At 42.1% G+C, this 21,109-nt stretch overlaps 1 protein-coding gene across 1 annotated transcript in view; it reads left to right on the top strand.

Moving 5' to 3' along the window:
- Positions 1 to 15,442, top strand: part of LOC140926455 (uncharacterized) — a 28,433-nt gene extending 12,991 nt beyond the window's left edge. The window contains exons 5-7 of the mRNA XM_073376194.1: positions 7,535 to 7,606; positions 8,440 to 8,511; positions 15,256 to 15,442. Coding sequence (XP_073232295.1) covers positions 7,535 to 7,606; positions 8,440 to 8,511; positions 15,256 to 15,442 — 331 coding nt within the window. The remainder of the gene's footprint in view (positions 1 to 7,534; positions 7,607 to 8,439; positions 8,512 to 15,255) is intronic.
- Positions 15,443 to 21,109: the final 5,667 nt, after the last annotated feature.

Consider the following 21,109-nt stretch of genomic DNA (forward strand, 5'->3'; position numbering starts at 1 on the left):
TTTATAGTTAAATCTGGTTTATTACACGGCCATCCAGGCGTCATTGTTACATTGGCGACGAGGATTCAATTCGTTTTGTGAGGTAGTGGATGTTTTGGAAGTCATTTGTGCGGAAAGTCCTAGTATTTTGTCAGGAAGATGACGGACGACAGTGGAACCACTTCGAGTACAACTTCAAGTTCACAAGCTTCGCCAACCGAGACGTTTGTTCCTCTTCTTGATGTGGCCAGCCTTCCTCCCTTCAATCCAAAGGAAGATCCGAACACCCTTGCAGTTCGCTGGAAGTTGTGGAAACTCTGGCTCAATCTGTATTTGGTGGCAAAAGGGATTTCGAAAGATGAACAGAAAACCGCATTGCTGTTGCATACTGGAGGGTTGAATTTTCAGGAGCTTTATTACACGTTATTGACCGGTACGGATATCAAGCCGCTCGCTGAGAGTATGGAGTTGTTGGATAACTATTTTGCACCGCAGGTGAACGTTCCATTCGAAAGGCATCAGTTTAGGCAAATGGAGCAAGCGTCAGGAGAGTCGGTGGATCAGTTTGTTTGTCGGTTGAGGCAGAAAGCGATCTTCTGCGAGTTTGAAAATGTTGATGAGGCAATAAGGGATCAGCTTATTGAGAGATGCAGGGACCCCAGACTTCGCCGTAAGTTCCTTGAGAAAACAAATGCTACTCTGAAGGATTTACAAGATTTGGCTCGTGTGCAGGAAGCAGTGAACATGCAGGTCAAGGCTATGGATCAGTCATCCGTTCAGGTTAATGCTGTTTCCGGCAAACCTCACAGCAAAGGAAGAGGAAAAGGGACAGCGTAGGGCAGAAACAGAGGAAATAAGCCTAGTAAACCGTCTGGTGGTTCTCAGGAGACAAAAGTGAGAGGCTGTTTTCGCTGTAATTACACTGACCATATGGCAATTGACCCGAATTGTCCTGCCCGTAGCAAGAAATGTGATGCATGCGACGAGATTGGACATTTTGCAGTCTGTTGCAAAACAAAGGGACGCAAACCTCTTACAAGAGATGACGAGGGAAGGAATAATACAGGGGGTAGAGCCTATCAACTATCAGAGGATTCAGCCACTGGCCAACAAGATTATCATGCATTTGCAGTTGGAGTCGGTCAGCCTACAAGTGGTAGTGAAGTTGACTTGAAGTGTGGAGGAGTGACGCTACCAGCGGTACTCATTGATTCTGGAGCGTCGTGCAATGTGATTGACCAAGCAACCTGCGAAGTTTTGAAGAAGAAGAGTGTCCAGTGTGAGTCCAAGAAATCAAGCAAAAAGTTGTTTGCTTATGGACAGAAAGATCCTATTGAGTTGATTGGGACGTTTGTGTCTGAGATTATGTGCGAGATCAGTGGCAACAGTTGTGTGGACTAATTCACAGTGGTTAAAGGTCTAGGAAGATCTCTACTCGGAAAGAACCCTGCAGAGAAGTTGGGCGTGTTAAGGGTTGGTCCGGATGTGTGTTCACTAACTGTTGAAGGAAATGATGCCGACATCCGTGAGAAGCATAGAGAGGTTTTTACAGGGGTTGGGAAGCTGAAGGATTTTCAGCTAAAATTACATATAAAGGACGATGTCACGCCGGTTGCACAACCCGTACGGAGACTGCTATTTGGGTTAAGAGCCAATGTTGACGAGAAGTTGGATGAGCTGTTAGCCAAAGACATCATCGAGGAGGTGTCACACAACCCAACTGATTGGGTGCCGCCGTTGGTTGTTGTCCCGAAGACAGATGGTGACGTTCGGATTTGCGTGGACATGCGCAGGGCGAATTCAGCAATAGAGAGGGAAAGACACCCCATCCCTACAATTGAGGAAGTCTTGTACGACCTTAATCGCTCATCTGTCTTCTCAAAGCTCGATCTCAAGTGGGGCTTCCACTAGGTGGAATTGGATGAAAAATCTCGCGAGTTCACGACGTTTGTTACACACCGTGGTTTGTACAGGTACAAACGTTTGATGTTCGGGGTAACATGCATGGCGGATGTTTTGAATGGTTGCGAGGGAGTGGCTAATTTGACAGATGATTTGATTGTGCATGGTTGTGGCATAAAGGAACACGACAGGAATTTGCATGCTGTACTGACCCGATTGAAAGAGAAAGGACTAACCTTGAATGGGGACAAATGCCAGTTTCGTCTTCCAAAGCTTACATTCTTCGGTCATGATCTGAGCAGGCAAGGTGTTGCGCCCAGTGAAGAGAAAGTAACTGCCATCTTGAGTGCAAGCCCTCCACAAGATGCTTCACAGGTCAGATCATTTGTTCAGCTCGTACAATATTCTGCAAAGTTTCTTCCCAACTTCGCACAAGAAGCGGAACCACTCAGGAGCCTCCTGAGGAAGAATGAGCCTTTCATCTGGGGTGAAGCACAGGAAAGGTCATTCCAGAAGTTGAAACAGCTAGTTGCACAGGCCACTACGCTTGCATATTTCAGAGCAGACTGTAACACGGGTATTATTGCCGATGCAGGTCCACAGGATTTAGGTGCAGTGCTGACTCAACTTCAAGACGGCGAGTGGCGTGCAATCTCGTACGTGTCCAGAAACCTCACTGAAGTGGAGCGGAGATACAGCCAGACCGAGAAAGAGGCCCTTGCCCTAGTATGGGCTTGTGAGAGGTTCAACATTTATGTGTAAGGGCGCAAATTTGAACTTGAAACTGATCACAAGCCACTCGAGTGTATTTTTGGCAGGCTTTCAAAACCATCAGCCTGTATCGAACGTTGGGTTCTGAGGTTGCAGGGGTATGACTACAGAGTTGTTTATAGGCCTGGAAAAGCGAATATCGCAGACTCAAGACTCAAGACTCAGTCAATGTAACCCTAAAGACACAAGTGGGAAGGAATTTGACTTTGTCAAGGCAATCGCTGAGGAAAGCTTACCTGTTGCCCTGACAGCGAGACAAGTCGAATTGGTTTCTGATAGTGACCCAGAAATTGCTAGCCTGAGACAGTACATTTTAAGTGGGGACTGGTCTCAATGTAGGATGACAGCTTATGTGTGTGTCAAGGATGAATTGTGTGTGTTAGGCAAACTTTTTTTGCGCGGCACGAGAATTGTTGTTCCGAAGGCTTTACGGGGAGAAATCTTGCGTCTTGCCCACAAGGGACACCAGGGTATCGTAAAAATGAAGGCACGTTTAAGGACAAAGGTTTGGTGGCCAAAGATTGACTCAGACGCAGAGCAGGTGTGTAACTCTTGTCATGGCTGCCAAGTCGTAGGTGAGTTCCAGGTTCCTGAGCCCCTGAAGAGAGTGAAGCCGCCTACTTGTCCCTTGTAAGACATAGCCATAGACCTGATGGGCCCCCTTCCCACAGGAGAAAGTTTGCTCGTAGTCGTAGACTATTACAGTAGATTCTATGAGGTAGCGATCATGTGCTCAACAGCAGCTAAGAGAGTGGTGGATCTACTGACACAGATATTCTCCAGATATGGATTTCCATTTACACTCACGTCTGACAATGGTCCTCAGTTTTGGTGTGCGGAGTTTGAGAAGTTTCTCTCTGATCACGGAATCGAACACTTGACTTCCCCACCGCTCTGGCCGCAGGCCAATGGACATGTTGAAAGACAGAACAGAACTCTGCTTAATACTTTGAAAGTTGCTCACGTTAAGGGAAAAAACTGGCGTGAAGAACTGCAGAAGTTTCTGCTAGCATATATAACCACACCGCAACCAAGCACTGGTGTTACTCCTGCATTCCTTATGTTTGGCAGAGAGTTGAAAACCAAACTTCCAGAGTTGAGGCGTACTGGTAACCTGTTGGACGAGGGGGTCAGAGATCGCGATTGGAATCACAAGTTCACCCACAAGGAACATGCTGACAACAAGTGGGGTGCAGCCGAAAGCCCTGTAGTGCCTGGAGATCTGGTTTTACTGAAGAACACCGAAACGTCTGGCAAACTAGAAGCAAATTTCGAGAGTGAGCCATACACAGTGCAGACTAAGGAAGGCAGTGAGGTGACTGTTAGGTCAAAGGAGGGTGTGGAATACAGGCGGAACAGTTCATTTGTTAAGCGGTAAAACCCACCAGGGGAATCCGGGGAAGCCACAGAGGCCGCTTCTCAAGAAGCACCCAATACTCTCCCACCGGGGGAGAGTATAGCAACATCAAGACGAAGGCGGACTTTCAGAATGCCGGAGAAGTACAAAGACTATGTACTTTATGAACTGAACTCTGTTGACACGTTGGACTTATGTTGAAGTCTGTTAGATTTGGTTTCATGTTAATAGATTTTATTGAACAGTCTTATTGAGATAACTCAATAGGAGCAGAACAGTTTTCATACAGATTTATTTTTTCGCTGTTAAGTGCCTTATTGACTTTTTCTCGTAGTCTGTTTGTTTCTAAAGAAAGGAAGGGATGTAATGTATCGATAGTATTGTCTATCGGAAGTTGTGTTAACGGAAGTTGTCGGATACTGTAAACGTGCAAAGGATCATAGATATTTGTGTGGGCCATGCTTTCCGGGTGTCATGGCGGCCGAATAAAGTGTAGTTCCTTTTATAGTTAAATCTGGTTTATTACACGGCAATCCGGGCGTCATTGTTACAACACTCTTTGTACGGCACTGATTGGCACTGATTAAAAGATAAATTCTTACCAGTCGCAAAGTCCTGTCCACGAAGTGTTGCACGTGTAATCAGTTTTCGTTTTCCAAAAAGATGCTTTGTTAAATACGGATTTTTCTCGCTTAAAATATCAGCTGAAGCAAAGAGAAATGGACACACCTTCTTTGTAAGGATGTTCCAAGTTTCAGCCGACAGGAAATGGGTAAATAAAGTAAACTTGTCGAGTTATGAACTCCAAAACTTTTTGAAACTCGTGCCTGCATGATAACCGCGCAAAAAGCGAAACATCTTGACGCCACAACAATGTTTACATACTCTCATGCAAACATTACTCTCGCCCAATCAGAGCGCGCATACTATCTTAGTTATTTTATAAATGGCTATGTAGGGCTGTGTATGGCTATGTATGGCTATGTATACTAGGGCTATGTATGGCTATGTACGGCTATGTATGGCTATGTATGAATATGTAGGGCTATCTATGGCTGTGTAGGGCTAGGTAGGGCTACGTATGGCTATGTAGGGCTGCGTATGGCTGAGTATGGCTGTGTAGGGCTGTGTATGGCTATGTATGGCTAAGTAGGGCTATGTATGGCTGTGTATGGCTATGTATGGCTATGCAGGGCTAAGTAGGTCTATGTAGGGCTATATATGGCTGTGTATGGCTATGTATGGCTATGTAGGGCTATGTATGGGTATGTAGGGCTATGTAGGTCTATGTAGGGCTGTGTATGGCTATGTATGGTTATGTAGGGCTATGTATGGCTATGTACAGCTATGTAGCGCTATGCAGGTCTATGTATGGCTATGTATGGCTATGTAGGGCTATGTATGGTTATGTATAGCTATGTATGGCTATGTATGGCTGTGTAGGGCTATGTAGGGCTATGTATGGCTATGTATGGCTGTGTATGCCTATGTAAGCCTATGTAGGGCTATGTATGGCTGTGGATGCCTTTGTAGGGCTATGTATGGCTATGTATGGCTGTGTATGGCTATGTAGGGCTATGGATGGCTATGTAGAGTATGTAAGTCTGTGTAGGGCTATGCAGGGCTATGTATGGCTATGTAGGGCTATGTATGGCTATGTATGGCTATGTAGGGCTATGTATGGCTATGTTTGGCTATGTAGGGCTATGTATGGTTATGTATGGCTATGTATGGCTATGTAGGGCTGTGTAGGGCTATGTAGGGCCATGTAGGGCTATGTAGGGCTATGCATGGCCGTGTAGGGCTGTGTAGGGCTGAGTATGGCTATGTAGGGCTATGTAAAGCTATGGAGAGCAATTTATGCCATATATCAACTAACGGGGAACCACTATATGATGCTTACACCATGTACCTACCCATTCGTGAAGTTAGACCGCTGACCTGAAACTACGAAGCCGTGCTCTTGGTAGGCAAGTTTCCATACCGATTCTCTTTAAGTTTTTTTAGTCTATTCAAGTTTATTGAAGTCTTGAATTAACCATGCAATTTAAATGATAGAATATCTGCCAGAAATTCCTTTCGATTCGACACGAGGGTTGAGCCTGTGTATGGGTACCTGCGGAAAGGGGTTTTTCAGGCGAAATCGTCGCATATCAAGAATTGTTTAACATTGTAGCTCTAATACAAAGCTCAACGCAACCACAACAACGACAAAAACGAGTAAATAAACAAAACAAAAACTTCTGAACGTGCAGCACAATGTTTGGCCGGCTTCTCTGTAGTCATTGAAAGATTAACTTTGTCAAAAGGGATGGAAATGGTAATGCGATAGTTGCATCTCTAAGATCGTAGCTACTTCGATTTCGGTGGCAATGTCCATGCAGAGGCTTACGTCTTTTTCTTATTTTTTAATGCATAAGGGGTCAAAATCGTTTGCTACTTGTTGTACCAGAAAATAGGTCGTGAGGCATCCAGACAACACCTCCAATTTTAACAGTGTAGGTGAAAAAAGTGTGATTTTAAATAGTTTAGGATTTGGTGGAACCTGGTACATTTACATTATGGGATCGAGTCAGTTAAGATAGCCTTAATTCGTCAATAAGGATACAAATTAAAGCATGAATCTCGACTTTATGTTCTCAAGTTATTCCACAAAACATCACTGCGTTGCCATTGGCTATTAATCTTTTGCTAGTTAGTAAAGAATTGTTTTTACGCCATGGTTGTCACTATACCATGGTGAAGAGCTGATGGTCACACCCAGCGGTCACAGCCATCGGAAAAACTACGCCAACTTTTGGCCGAACGTGGTGTGCGATGAAAAAACCATGATAACATGCACAAGCTGTTACCGTTGTACTCTATTGTGACAAAGGGAAAGACTTTACTGCTTTTTCGCTTGGTCAGCTTGTTGCTATACTTAGTCTAACATTTTTTACCGTGAGGCCTGCACCGTCCCCGTAGGTCTTACGGCCTTTTTTAAGCCCATAGAACACCTTCATACTGCGAATAGGCCACTTGCACGATGGTGTCATTTTACTACCACTGTAGTGTCTTACGGATTTAACCAAGGATTGAATCGAATTTAACCGCCAACACACACACCATTGCTGCTCGTGCAAACATGTGTATTCAATCATCATAACAGTCAGAGCGCATGCCCGATTATACAAACATGGGGGAATGGGACGGGAGACCTAAGTATTCACGTATACTACAACTACGACCAGAATTCTTTTGGGTTTTCTTTTCATATTTAAATTTGGTAGCCCCAGTGAAGTTTAAATAACAAAAGCCTTAATTTGCACAAGACAGCAAAACCCTGAAGGATCCTTGTCATAGTAGTAAAATGACGCCATCATTCAAATGGCCTATTGTTTTGTACAGATTGACCATTTTGATTTAATTTGAGTTTAAATTTTAAAGGACGCACTTTTTTTTTTTGTTAAAATAAATACTTTTTTGTTTCAAAACTGAGGAGACATGTACATATTAATGTAGGTTACGAATTTTCGTTTGCTGTAGGAAATTGTCAAACAGCATGATCGAGGAAATCCCGCATGGAATTTTCGCAGACCTCTCTTCATTGCATATTTTGTAAGCTGTAATCACATTTGTATTTGTAGCTGTTTGGATCCACAGACGATCGACATTTTGGCTACGTACAGGTTCTGACAATTAATTGCTTGGACATATATATTTTCCTAAGTAACAATGGCAATGCAAAGTAATTGCAATTGCAATTGCCGAGCAAAAACATCAAACATAACGTTCACCCACACCTGCCACGGCAAACGTTAATTTTCCGTTAAATTTCATGTTGACGAAGAAACTGGATCGGGATTCAAGACCACAATCAAAACAGTGGCGGAATCGCACTAAAGTCCCTGAGATTTATTTGGGTTAATTTACAATTGCTTAATATGCTATTACAACTGTGACGATCGTATCTTGTATTTCTACAGTTTACGTTATCTTTATTTCATGTTTCATTCCCCTCAAGGATTAAAAAAAGAAGTCAAACAATTGGCTTACTGCTAAAGTTTGGGTCTTCATAGCTCAGTTGGTGGAGCACTGCAGCAATTTTGTTGAGGGTTCTGGAGGATGATGGCTCGCTTTCGTGGAATGCGCCTCTGTGAAATGCCGCAGAAATATCTGTTCTTGCATTAACACAACTTTTCTGGACTTCCATCAACCTCTCCATGCAGTGATAGATTTCACTAAGAATACGTATTTTAGTCACTATGTCACTGATTGTATTTTCTGAACTATGCACACAGAACACATAAAACAAAAAATAATGAAAGCTGAATTAAATTTGTGAGCCTGTTTCCCAAACATATTTTTTATTTAAAAAGAGAAAATGACATATGAACGTGGAGGGATAGTTTTCCCACATTTCATAATTAATTTACTATACTTTGTTACAGGAATTTGTCGAACAACATGGTCAAACAGCTCGTACCAGGAGTATTTGCAGATCTGTCTTCGTTGCAGTTCTTGTAGGTATCACAGTCTGCGTACCTGTGTCTTTACGCACATCCACTTTTATAAGTAGAGCAATGTCAAATGCCACAGTTACCGAGGCAATGAAAGTGGTGAAACTAAATAAATACGAATATATTCACCCAATTTGTCTACATTACGTCACAATACAAAAAATACCAAAAAAAAATAATGATGATAATAGTAGTTTACTATATGCAAACTTTAGGTCATCTTAAATTGGTGTTTTAAGCACCCTAATTGGCTCACTCTCTAGGGATATTTACGAAATATTGAGTGAGGCCGTATATGGAGTAAAGAATTACGCAGATCGAAGAGATCTGCATCTATGAAGGCATTAAAGGACTTTGGAATGTTAAAATATATAAAGAGAGAACTGGTCGTATGAGAACAAGAACTGTTAATTTATTTGACAGAACTACCACTGAATCAGGTTTTTTATTTCAGTTCAATGCACCCCAAGGGTGTCAATGTTTAGAACTTGGTTGCTGTTCTGAAACAGCTCCTAGAAATGCCAGCTAGTATATGCAAGGGAAGAGATCAGCTTAGAATATGCTGTGCGAATGTACAATCTCTCAGGAACAAGTCGCCTGATTTTCTGTGTTATGCATGTACAATGAAAACGGATATTTTCGCAGTGACTGAGAACTGGTTTTCTCAGCATGATATTGGTCATCGGATCACCTCCTCCGTTTAAAATTATAAACCATTCTCGCGTAAGCCGCACTAGTGGTGGGGTGAAGCTTTCATTTTCAGGTTTTTGTAAGATAGCCGCTTGTGTTAATTTAGGTGTTACGTTGAAGGGGTGAAGCGGAGTGGAGAATGCTGCCGTTGCTGTCGAAGAATCTTGGGTGCTTGACGTTAAGTCTGGAACAGTTCTGGTTATTTTTTCCGGTCGTGTTCTTAAATTTAATTGTTCTTTAAAAGCCAGTTATTTGTTTCGCAACTGAAAGTATCTCTTAGCTTTTTCATCGTCCCAAAGATCGTTTCGAGAAAGCAAGTCATCCATGTTGCCCTGTATTTCTTGCATAGCTGGAAGAAGTGGGACAGGCGAAAGATTTTGCTGCTTTAGATATTTTAAAAGCTCTTGAGGAATATTGAAACCCTGCTTTTTTAAAACCTTCTTCAATAGACAGGAAGTTTGTTCACATTCGACAAGTATCTTGGGTAGTAGTTTCCGGATCAATCAGCAGATAACCAAAAGGTCTTTTCACAGCCTCTTCGTACTGATTTAAAAAGAAATCAGTTTGCCCGGGATACATCTGCTTGGCGAAAGTCAAGATTTGCAATTTGTCTCGTGGATTCTTGAATAGCACCAAATAATGGCTGTTTAGGTTTCTGCTGCGACTACCTTTCCCCTGGTGAAATAGATTCTGCACGACATAAATCACTCTTAGATTACGATGATGAGAACCACGAGTAAAGAGAATCACAATTCGCTTGTCTCTACTAGTGTCAATCATTTTATCATCGAGCGCGATCATATTCCGTTTATTCACATCAAACTAGGAATCCTGCTCCAAAGCCGTAGGAATTTCCTTGACGAATTCAATGTGTGGCATGGCGACTAGCATTTCTATAAAGGCAGGCCGCCATTGTGAATAACACCAAACAATCCTCTCCGGGGGAGGGTAAATTGTCTCTGGAGCTTGTTGAAATAGAGATCGAACCTATGCCGTTTTTCCGGACACGGTCATTCCGGAAATCATGGAGGTAAAAGGATGCTCGAATCGAAACCCCTAACATTTCAGTGAAAACGGAACTGTTTGAAATGGGGTGCGACCAACATTGCGGTGTTTAGACATCACGTGCCCTTGCATGCTATCCTTTCTACTAAATGATTTTTCGCAAACGGAACAGAACCAACTCATGTCAACTCCTCAGGAGCAGAATATAGACTGAGAAAATGGTAGCATGTTGCGTATTGATATAGTTTTGAAGGCCATAAAATTCTATATTTTTCCTCAACCACCACCACCATCACCACCATCACCACCACCACATTTCTATTGTGTTTCTCCACCACCATCACCGCCACCACAATTCTATTGTTTTCCTCCACCACAACCACGACATTTCCATTGTTTTACGTCACCACCGCCAACACCATCACATTTACTATTTTTTCCTCCACGACAGTCAATAAAAGACTGCAAACTAGTATCATAAGTTCAGTTTTTCGCAATGTCTCACGTTGTCAAGAACAATCGTGGTTTTCTTCAACTCTTAGCTGTTTGTCCAGCTTATCAGCGACAGATTCTTTTACGGACAGCCAGTCCACAACAACTACATGCATTAGTCCAAGTCTTATACAATATACTTAAGGAATGCATTCTTATCCCCGAAGAAAATAAGCGGAACGTGTTGCCATATAAGGAAGGTCTAGTAAAACTAACAGAAACAAATGTCCCTTACAAAACAAAAAGGCGAATCCTCGTACAAGAGGCTGATGGTTTTATTCAAGACCTATTGCTACCTGCTGTTACAAGTTTAGGATTTTTGATGCTATAAAAGAGGAAACGAAACTATAAGTTACTCATTTGAAGCCTACGTTCCACCTGTACTTATCGCGATGAAGAAAAAGATAGACTTGGTTGATGAAGAGCACGGGAGCGAGGATGAAGAAAACGAAATTTCTAATGATGAAAGCGACGATGAAGAATCAAGAATAAAAAATGTTTTGAGTCATCTCTCCCAAGCGGTTTCGGTAAAGCGTGCTTCCGAATTGCTGCATAGTATGGCCGCTTCCAAAGATCTTTTATTCTGGATTCCCCGCGGACAATTACTTCGAAATAAACGTATAATTTCCGTCACAAACATTGCCGTATTACTTGAGTATGTGTTACTACCTCATAACAGTGACGTAACCAAACCTCGTGCACTGAATACGTTCCTAGATGGACTTGCGGAGTTAGGAATCGATAAGGGTTTAATCAAGAACAAAAAGTTGCTAAGTGATTTAATAGAAAAAGAAAAAGACTATCGAAAGACATTCTGTGAATGGCAATGAAGATGAAGACACCCAGGAGAGGGACAACGACACTTAAAACGATAGTGAGGAAACAGAAAGTAGTAGCCCTGAAACGTCCACCATTATTCACTCTGAAAATCTCTGTGAACATTGCGAGAACTCTAATGTGTACGGGACCTTGATCATGAAATGCCCAAATTGCTTTTGGCACGATTACTACAAAATTTGTCCTACATGCGATCACCAGTTCCCCGAGGAGAGAAATTACATCAAAGAGGGCTTTCTACGGTGTCACGATTGTGGAGCAATTACACACAAAACGCGAAGGCGTTGGAAACCAATTTTTATTTCCCGTCTAAAGAGGAAAACGAAAAGGAGGATTAATTTCTATCCCTGTCTAATCTCTGTGTATGACTCTTTTTGTCACTGGTTTTCAATAAAGTTTTTAAAACTGTATCTCGTGTCTTGTCAATTTATTTGTCGCGTGTTTTAATCTTGGATCTTGGGTCCCCTATTATTCTTAGTATATATAAATGATCTATGTAATGTGTCAAAGGTCTTAGAGCTGATACTATTTGCAGATGACACTAATATCTTCTATTCGCATACTGATGCTTCCTACCTTATGGAAGTTGTAAATTTAGAATTGAAAAAGATAACGCGTTGGTTTTATACAAATAAGCTATCTATTAATGTTAAGAAATCTAATTTTATGATATTCAGACCGAGACAAAACAGGCAAACACTTGATTTAGCTTTTAATATTAGTAATTATTCGATTGACCGTGTTAAGGAAGCCACTTTTCTTGGTGTAATTTTGGATGAACATTTAAAATGGAAATCACATATACATAATGTTGCTAGGAAAGTGTCTAAAGCCATAGGTATAATTTATAAATCAAGTTTTTGCCTTAATAATTCCTCCTTAGGGATGCTTTATTTTAGCCTTATCTACCCATACTTATTCTACTGCGTGAGCGTCTGGGCATCGACCTACCCATCAAACCTCAGAAGATTAATCACACTTCAAAAACGGGTCGTAAGAATAATGTCGAGGAGTGCTTTCGATGCTCACACTGACCCCTTATTTAAAAATTTAAAAATTCTGAATCTTGAGAGTATCTACAAACTTCAAATAGGAAAATTTATGTATCAATACAGATCTGGCTTACTTCCTTATAGCTTCAATAACATGTTTCTGGTGATACGCGAGGTGTATTCTTATGGCACTAGAAGTTCGGAGCATTTTTATTTACCACAATGCAGGACTAATATAAGAAAGTTCTCCATCAGTTTCCAAGGTCCTAAATTTTTTAACTCTCTTAGTTTTGAAATTCGAAATGCAACAAGTACCGCTTCCTTTTGCTGTAAGCTGAAAGCATTCCTCTTATCATAAATAGTAATTTATATATATGTATTTGTTTTTTCTTCCTTTGCTCTTTTATTTTCTTTTGTTTTGTTTTTTTCTTTTTGTCATTTCGCTTTTTTTAGCCTAGAACTATGATTAGTACGACTATCTAATATACTTATTTTAAGATTTACTGTAGCTCTGCCATTGATTTTCCCGTGTGTAATTATGATAATATTTTGTTCTAATTATCTAACTGAGGGAGCCCATTCCTTATAAGCCCGGTGGCTTCTCTTGGGCTTCCTCGCCATGAGAGTTAAGGTAATTAGATTTTATTTGATTTGTATAATTTTTTGGCAAACAAAACAATAAACAATAAACAATTTAATTGATCCTTGGTAAGTTATTGTTTGTGTTTTTATAACAATAAGTCAAGTTTCTCCCTTGGGGTTTTTACTGTAGAGCCAATTGGTATTCAACTGTGGGCTTGTTAACCCGCATAATTAATTGACTAACGGCGCGTGCTCCTTGCCTACTAAAAATAAACTATGAAATGATCCAATCTTGATGAGATGTATGACGTCGTTAACAGTAATTTATGCCACTCAAAAAGTTAATTAAATCCACAAAAAGCCGGAGTAAAACCTCCCTCCTGTACTACTAATGACTGGTGATTTTAACATTCATGTTGTTGTTCCTAGTGATATTAAACATACACGCCTGTTGGGTTAGTTGCAGTCCATTGGTTTGCAACAACATGTTGATAAACTGACCCGGGTGTCCTGCCATATCCTGGATCTAGTGATTACAAGGGATGTAAATGAGCTAATATCAACAACTCCTACTGTAGATTACCACTTCTCTGGTCACTTTACCCTGATCTGTGATTTGAGAAACCATCGTTTATCGTCAAGGAGATAGCCTTCTGGAAAATTAGGAGTACTGACGCAGAGTCATTCTCGCATAATGTGCTCGGCCCTTAGTCGAGACAGTACTGATTACCTTAAAGATTTGGGTACTTTGTACAACAGAACATTATCCAAGATAGTAGATCTTCATGCACTACTGGTAACAAAGACGTTCATAGAAAGACCTCTTGTACCATGGTAGAATGATGGAGGTCAGGTCAGGGGTAATCCTGCTGCTAGCTGGTGAAAAGAGGGTAGCATGCTACCCTCCAGGACTTAAAATAACACCTAATAAGTGACGGATGAGCTCGTTCGCGTACCAACGGCCAACATGCAAGAGACATGACAACATACAGAAACTAAGGTTTAAATTGTATCCTACCCTCCAAAAGCATCCTCACCATCCAAGTGTCGCCGCAGACAGGGGGCAAAGCGGAAACAGTCTGCAGCTACTCCTTCCGAATAATAATAACTCAGACAAGGGAGGTGGTAATCATCATTAGTCTGACTACATCAAGCATCAACCGAAAACGAAGAGGTCTGCTGCGGCTGATATAGACCAAATCTCCCTTAGCAAGCCAATTATCATATCAACTTATAATGTCAGGTCCTTATACCAGCTGGGCAAGTTAAATCAGTTGTGCTGCGGTAGAGGCAGGCGGTAGAAGCAGGTCTTGAAATCACTGTCGTAGAAAAGCATCGCCTTATCTCATTCACTCTGATAACAGAACTGTGGTCTGATGACAAGAAGTGACTGTTCATCCAAAATTTCATTTCCAAATGCCGAAGGGGTTGCGGCCTCCTTGTTAAAAGACAATTGGTCAAAAGCATCTCCGGTTCAAAACACCTATCGGACCGCATCATCTCTGTATTTCTCAACGGCAACCCGAGACTCGTGGTTACAATAGTGTACGCTCCAAAAGAGTCGGTTAACACCGACGATGATTATCAATTCTACAACCTGCTCAACACCCATACATCCGACAAGGTCAACTGTCACGATATTGATCTTGTTATTGGAGATTCTAAACGCTGACTAGGCCAAGGCAATCTCGAAAAAGCACCGAGAGTTGTGGGTTCTCACAACAAGCATTAACGGCGAAAGACTTCTCAATTTCTGCTTTGCAACTAACCTTGGACTTGATTAATCCAGGGACTAACTCTGTCAGGAATTATAAAACGTACAATAGTGTAGAGCTCGACTTCGACCACCGCATCCTAACTGTGACTTTTAAAGTGAGTCTTAGAGCTACAAAAGGTAAACCTGTAAGTCGCAAATAATACAATTGGAAGAGACTCGCGAATGCTGCGCTGACATCAGCATTTCTGCTAAAGCTACCGAACAGCTAATCATCATCAGGTCCAGTCAGCTTTAAAGAATAACAAGAAACACTGCAGAAGAGGTAGTTGGCAAGTGAGTTTCAAATGGCTTACTAAACGTGGTCTCCAAAGAAACAAGACTTGCGGAAAGCTCGAAATGACACCAAAAGCAAGCACCTGCTCCTTAACACAGCCACCTCCAGGAAGAGATTGAAGGATCTGAACAGGTCAAAAAGAGGGAGAAGAGTGACCCAATTAGTCACCAAGAACTTCTCGATGAATGGAAGAAGTACCGTAGCACTCTTCTGAACAACACCACCGCTATTGATACTGCTAGACCACAGCCAGATGAACCGGTTCTCCCAATCCACACAGCCTAACCTACATTAGAAGAGATGAAAAGGCGATCAAGTCTATTAAGTTGAACAAGGCAGTTGGACTATACTGCCCCATCACACCTGAAGTCCGGAAAATGGAGGGTGAAGCCACGTTTCAGTTGTTCACAGCTTCTGTTTCGAGGTATATACAAAGAAGATACTCCGGGAACAGTGGATTACTAACCTTGTTGTCCCCACCTAAAAGAAGGGTGACCTATCCCTGATGAACAACTATCGTCGGATTAACCTTGTGTTTATCTGCGCTAAGGTCTACAATAAGATCTTACTAAATGGAATTCAAATCTTCATACATCCAGTCCTAAGGCGCAACCAAGCCGGTTGCATTCGTGGGCGCAGCTGCGCACAACAGATTTGTACTCTTCGACGAATTATTGAAGGCCTCCAGGCAAAACAGTTACCACTAGTGGCCAAATTTATAGAAGGAAGGCTTTTGACTCCATCAACCAAGAGTCTATGTTTGCCATACTGCGCCATTATGTCATCCTATTAAGATCGTTAGTGCAATCAGATTCCTGCGTGACAGTTCCAAACACTGCCGTTTGTTGATGGCCGTATGTCCGAGAGCTTCGAAGTAGCCACCGGTGTCCTCAAAGGGGGCGTCCTAGCCCCATTTATCTTCATTGGTGTCTTAATCTGTGCTATGTGACAGGCCACGATTAAAGGTCATAATAGCGACGTATTGACACATTCAAGAGGTCAACCATCAGGCAAAGTTCGTAACTGACATTGACTATGCCGGCGAGATATGCCTTCTAGAATCTTCCATCGAAAGAGCTCAGGTGAAACTGTCCTTACCGCGGAACCAGCGGCCAGCATGGGTCTCCTTATCAACACTAGCAAAATAGAGTACATGTCCCTTAACTGCCCTGGGAACCACAAGCTAAAAGTGAGGTCAGAAGCCCTAAACAAAGGTAAACGACTTCCGCTAACTACGATCCATGGTAGCTGGTATTGTCAACGACTTCAAGGGCCAGAAGGCTCTTGCTTGAACTGCATTCTGGAGCCTCGAGAAAATCTGGTATTGACAGGCAATACCTTTGGACCTGTTTAGAAGTTGTCTTTTCGTTCTACTGTATGACTACGAGACGTGGATAATGACCAAAGACATGAGTGCGAGACTAAATGCTTTTGCCACCTCATACTATAGGATCATGTTGAACACCATAAGTCTGGAAAAAGTCTCAAAAGTTCGAATCTACGATCTCACTGACACTATCCTTATGCTATAGACGGTCATGTCAAGTCAGCTCAAGTTCTTTGGCCACATTTTGCGCTTTGAGAAGGATAAACCCGCTGACATTTACACTTTGCAAAAAATGATAATGATGATATCAGGGATGCCCGGGAAGAGCGATGGAGGGCAGAACGCAAATGGCGTTGGACAAGGAATTTGTCTGTTCTCGCTATTTTCAAGGACAAAAAGAACTATGCTACTTATCTCATGAGTAAGGAAAGGAAACAATTCTATACAAATTTCATTACTGAGGATAGTTAAAAGGAAAGAGATCTCTTCAATGCTACTTAAAAATTGTTGAAGCAGGAAAGGAAATTTTTTCCGACCCTTCAAAGATTGGCTGCAATTGGCTAATGAGATGAGGGACTTGTTAAAAAGATCTGTGATATTCACTTGAAATTGGTTCAAATGACGGAGGAGTTGCCCAGCTGGGACTCCCTTTCCCCTACAAATTATTGTGGGTCTGTTGCTACTATGCAAACATATTTGCAACTTACACATAGCAAAGTACGAGGCCTGTATCTCAGCTCGCAAAGAAAACGCGTATGGTTTGTCCTATCCCAACACCTCCTGTTGTGAACTGCCTGGAGGTGTTACTTGCCGATCTATCTTTAATGTCTGGTCACTTTGTTGATGGACAGGCTCGACCTGTCGTAAAAGGATTACAGGCCCATCATTAATCTTCATTATGTTTCTGTTTAAGGATAAAGGGCTATATTTGATCAAAGTCGTGAACGTATGCTTCTGAGCCGCATCTATTCTGTTTTACAGTCATCATATCGTGCTGGACACCGTATTGAAACGGCTTTGTTAGAGGTTATGAATGACATCATGCTTTCGATGAATTCAAAATGTAATGCTTCTTGTATTATTAGACCTTAGTGTGACTATTGAAACTGTCAACCACGAGATCCTCGTCAATCGGCTTCAAAACAAAGTTGGGCTCCAGGGGACAGTCCTGAACTGGTCCAAACCATAGTTGATAAATAGAAGTCAGTGGGTATCTACCAGTAGACCACTTTCTGGATGCTTCAACCCGGGCCTCTATAATTCATCATTTATTCATCTCAGTTAATTGACGTTATAGAAAAACACTCTCTATGTGTTCATGGCTTTAGTGGTGATTCGTATCTTAATGTAATATTTCAAACCAGAAGGCCAGCCCGGTCAAGATGCTGCATACGGACTATCGAAAAGTGTATTGCGGATATCCAAAGCTGGATGATCGATGATAGACTCCTAATTAATGATGACAAGACTGAGGTGTTATTAATTGTGACTGTCCGCAGGATTTAGATGCTAAAGGTGAAAGTAGGCACACGACACGCTTGCACTTTAAAACAACTATAGTTTAGCACGCTTCTTCATTTTTTTCGGCACGGTTTCAGGATCTAAACTGATGTTTTTCTTGTAGTTCTCCGCAAAAAGTAGATAACGTAATAATTCATTTTTAATTTTTAAATTTTAAATTTTAAAATTTTTAAAACTAAACTAGTGAGCAGCACTCTGCGAACTGTTCCTGTAAAACTTGTTTATTCTCCTACACGTTTCGTCTAACTAATTCGTAGACTTCTTCAGGGAGTTTTACAATCAAACACTAAACGCCTGTATTTAAGCCATAATGACTAAAAATAATGATGGGCGCAAACATTGAAGGTTTGGCCGGATTTACGAAAAGGAACAGGCGCAGCTGTGAAATTTTTTATGCAAGGCTTGAGAAAACTTTGGGGCCACGGTTTTACTCTGCTCACTAGTTTAGTTTTAAAATTGTCAAATCAATACTAGTAGAAGCCACATGGCGAACGCAACTGGACCAAAACGTCGTCGGATCCAGAGCCAAATCCAGTATATAGCTCTCCCAACAGCCTTGAATCCACTATCGAAACTGTCCTTAGAAAGGCAGTTCGCATGCGAGATGATGGCGATAAAGCCCACTCCAGTCTCCTTGGCAGGATTAAACTGCAGGAGGAACACGCAGCTCAAGGCACTTCTCCATCTGGCCTCATGATAAAAAAAAGTCCAAGCAAAAGTTCAAAACGCGGATGCACTTCAAGCCAAATTTGACGGCATTGTCCGCGAGGCAGAAGTTCAATTGCTGGAGGCTACAATTGATCATCTCCGCTCCGAGGTTAAGGATCATCAGGAGGCAATCCGTGCTACTACTGCCAATATAGATGGCACTATTGCGCGCTGGAAGGAGCAGCTTCTGAAGAACGATATCTCGAACGCAAAAGCGACCAGTCTCGTAGAGGCCGCCGTAGCATTTGTGGAGAAGTTATCCAAAGATACTGCGGTCTCACGGGCTTCCAAAGCCCTCCAAGCGGAGATAAGCCGAACGGCAAAAAACAGAAGTCAGGCAATGATGGACGATAGCGAGGTTTTCGTTCCCTCGGAAGAGTCTATTAGAGATATTATTCGAAACGAGCTCCGCGGTCTTACTTCAGGCACTGCGAGCCCTAGCACGGAAAACCGGCAGCGGAAAGTTTCCATATCCGAAAGAAGGAATAATGGCGAGTCGAAAGGCAAGTCAGGTCGAAATAGATCCGCAAGTCGCGCTCAAGCCCAGCAACGCGAAAGGTCAACCTCTGCCAAACGGTCTAACCGACCTCAAAAGGCGTCAATAAACGCCCAAGGAAAAGGTTCAAGCCACGTAAAATAGACAGACGCTCGGCGCTGGAAAAATGGTTATTCAAGATGGCTAAACGACCCCTATACGACTTGCTTCCACGGAATTCGAAATTCATAATTTAACCTCTCTCAAGCTAACTGAGCGGCAAGCTAGAGTTCTGGGCATGGGTCTAAAGTTTAGACCCTCGCTTCTACCACCTAGCCAAGCTCAGTTTGACTTACAAATCCAAGACTTCTGTCGAAGAGTTCGCCTTCAGGATAAATTCGCCAACTGCCCGCCAGACAAGGACTTCAATCCCAGATTGTACGACCCAGCGGGCTGGAATCCGCCTCGGGAAGATCCCGATCTTGAAGACAAACTCTTCGCGTTACGCAAGGAGCTGCTAAAAAAACCATTGTGGCTGGCAAACCGCATTGGAGTAACAACCTCACAAAGCACGAGCGAGAGGAACTTAGCGAGTTGAAATCCAACCCTAACATTAAGATTTTGCCCACCGACAAAAATCTCGGGGCGGCTCTTGTTTCTACGGATTGCGTTCAAGCTGAGACACTAAGACATTTGCATGACGAGTTGTCATATCATAAAGTCACGCAACAGGACTGGTATGCTAATCGTCTTAATGTAATTAATTCTCGCGAAAAGCTTATGACGATTTACAGTAGATTTATTTCCTCTAGCGTAGCTCGATTTTTGCGTAGCTTTGATCATTTTGATAGTCCGGCTAAGTTTTATGTTATCCCTAAGATACACAAAAACTCTATGGTTGGGAGACCCATTGCCGCTTCCCATTCCTTTATTACTAGGCCTATTAGTACTTTTGTTGATGAGCTTATTAAGCCTAAAGTACGCATGCCTACGGTACTTAGGGACTCAAAGTGAGCTGACTCAACTGCTGGAAAATACGGTCTTGCCCGATGGAGATTGTTTCCTTGTCACGGCGGATGTCGCATCGCTTTATCCGAAGGTTAACACTAAGAAGGCGCTTATAGCCCTTGACCTTCTCCTTCGTGAAGCAGGGGCTCCAGAGACCCCACTTTTGATTCAGCTCGCCCGGCTTGTTTTTGAAAACAATTATTTATCTTCGGAATTTAGTCCGGATATTTTTTATCAAAAGTTTGGGATTGCTATGGGCGCTCCTTTTTCTGTCACAGTGGCAAACGCGTTTATGTATCATCACGAAAAGGATATGGTGGATCATTATTCCCAATATCGTATTTTATACAAGCGTTTCATTGATGACATTTTTGCTATTTGGTGCGGGCCTAAGGCCTAAGGACACCCTGCTAGAATTTTTGGGCGCTCTCAACAGCAAAGATCAACGTACTCAGCTTACTCACTGTATTAGCGAGCTTAGCATTTCTTTTCTGGATCTATTTCTCTATAGAGATGGGTCTTCAAGTGTGCTGCAGTTTTCCACCTTTCAGAAGCCCCTAAACAAATACCTATATGTACCCTTCGAGTCGTTTCATCCTTCTAGCAGTAAGAAAGCCTTTATTAAAGGGGAATTAATGACGTATGCTAGAAACAGTTCTTCCTTTAAATTTTTTCGGAGACTAGGGAAAGATTCTGGAAGAGGCTACGGTTGAAAATTGATGAAAATGATGCATTTTTGTTTCGCTCGTGCTGGTAAACGCGATAACATCTAGCAATGTACTTTTGATATATCATGGTACTTCACTTGCTCTTCCTAAAACACTAGATTACTTTTGAAAAGCTGTCAAATTAGTCTTATTTCTGGCCGTTTTAGTTACCCCACTTGAAGCGCGTGAGCGACGGGACTAATTTT

This window comes from Porites lutea, chromosome 1, assembly GCF_958299795.1.
Source record: "Porites lutea chromosome 1, jaPorLute2.1, whole genome shotgun sequence".
Classification (NCBI taxonomy): domain Eukaryota; kingdom Metazoa; phylum Cnidaria; class Anthozoa; order Scleractinia; family Poritidae; genus Porites; species Porites lutea.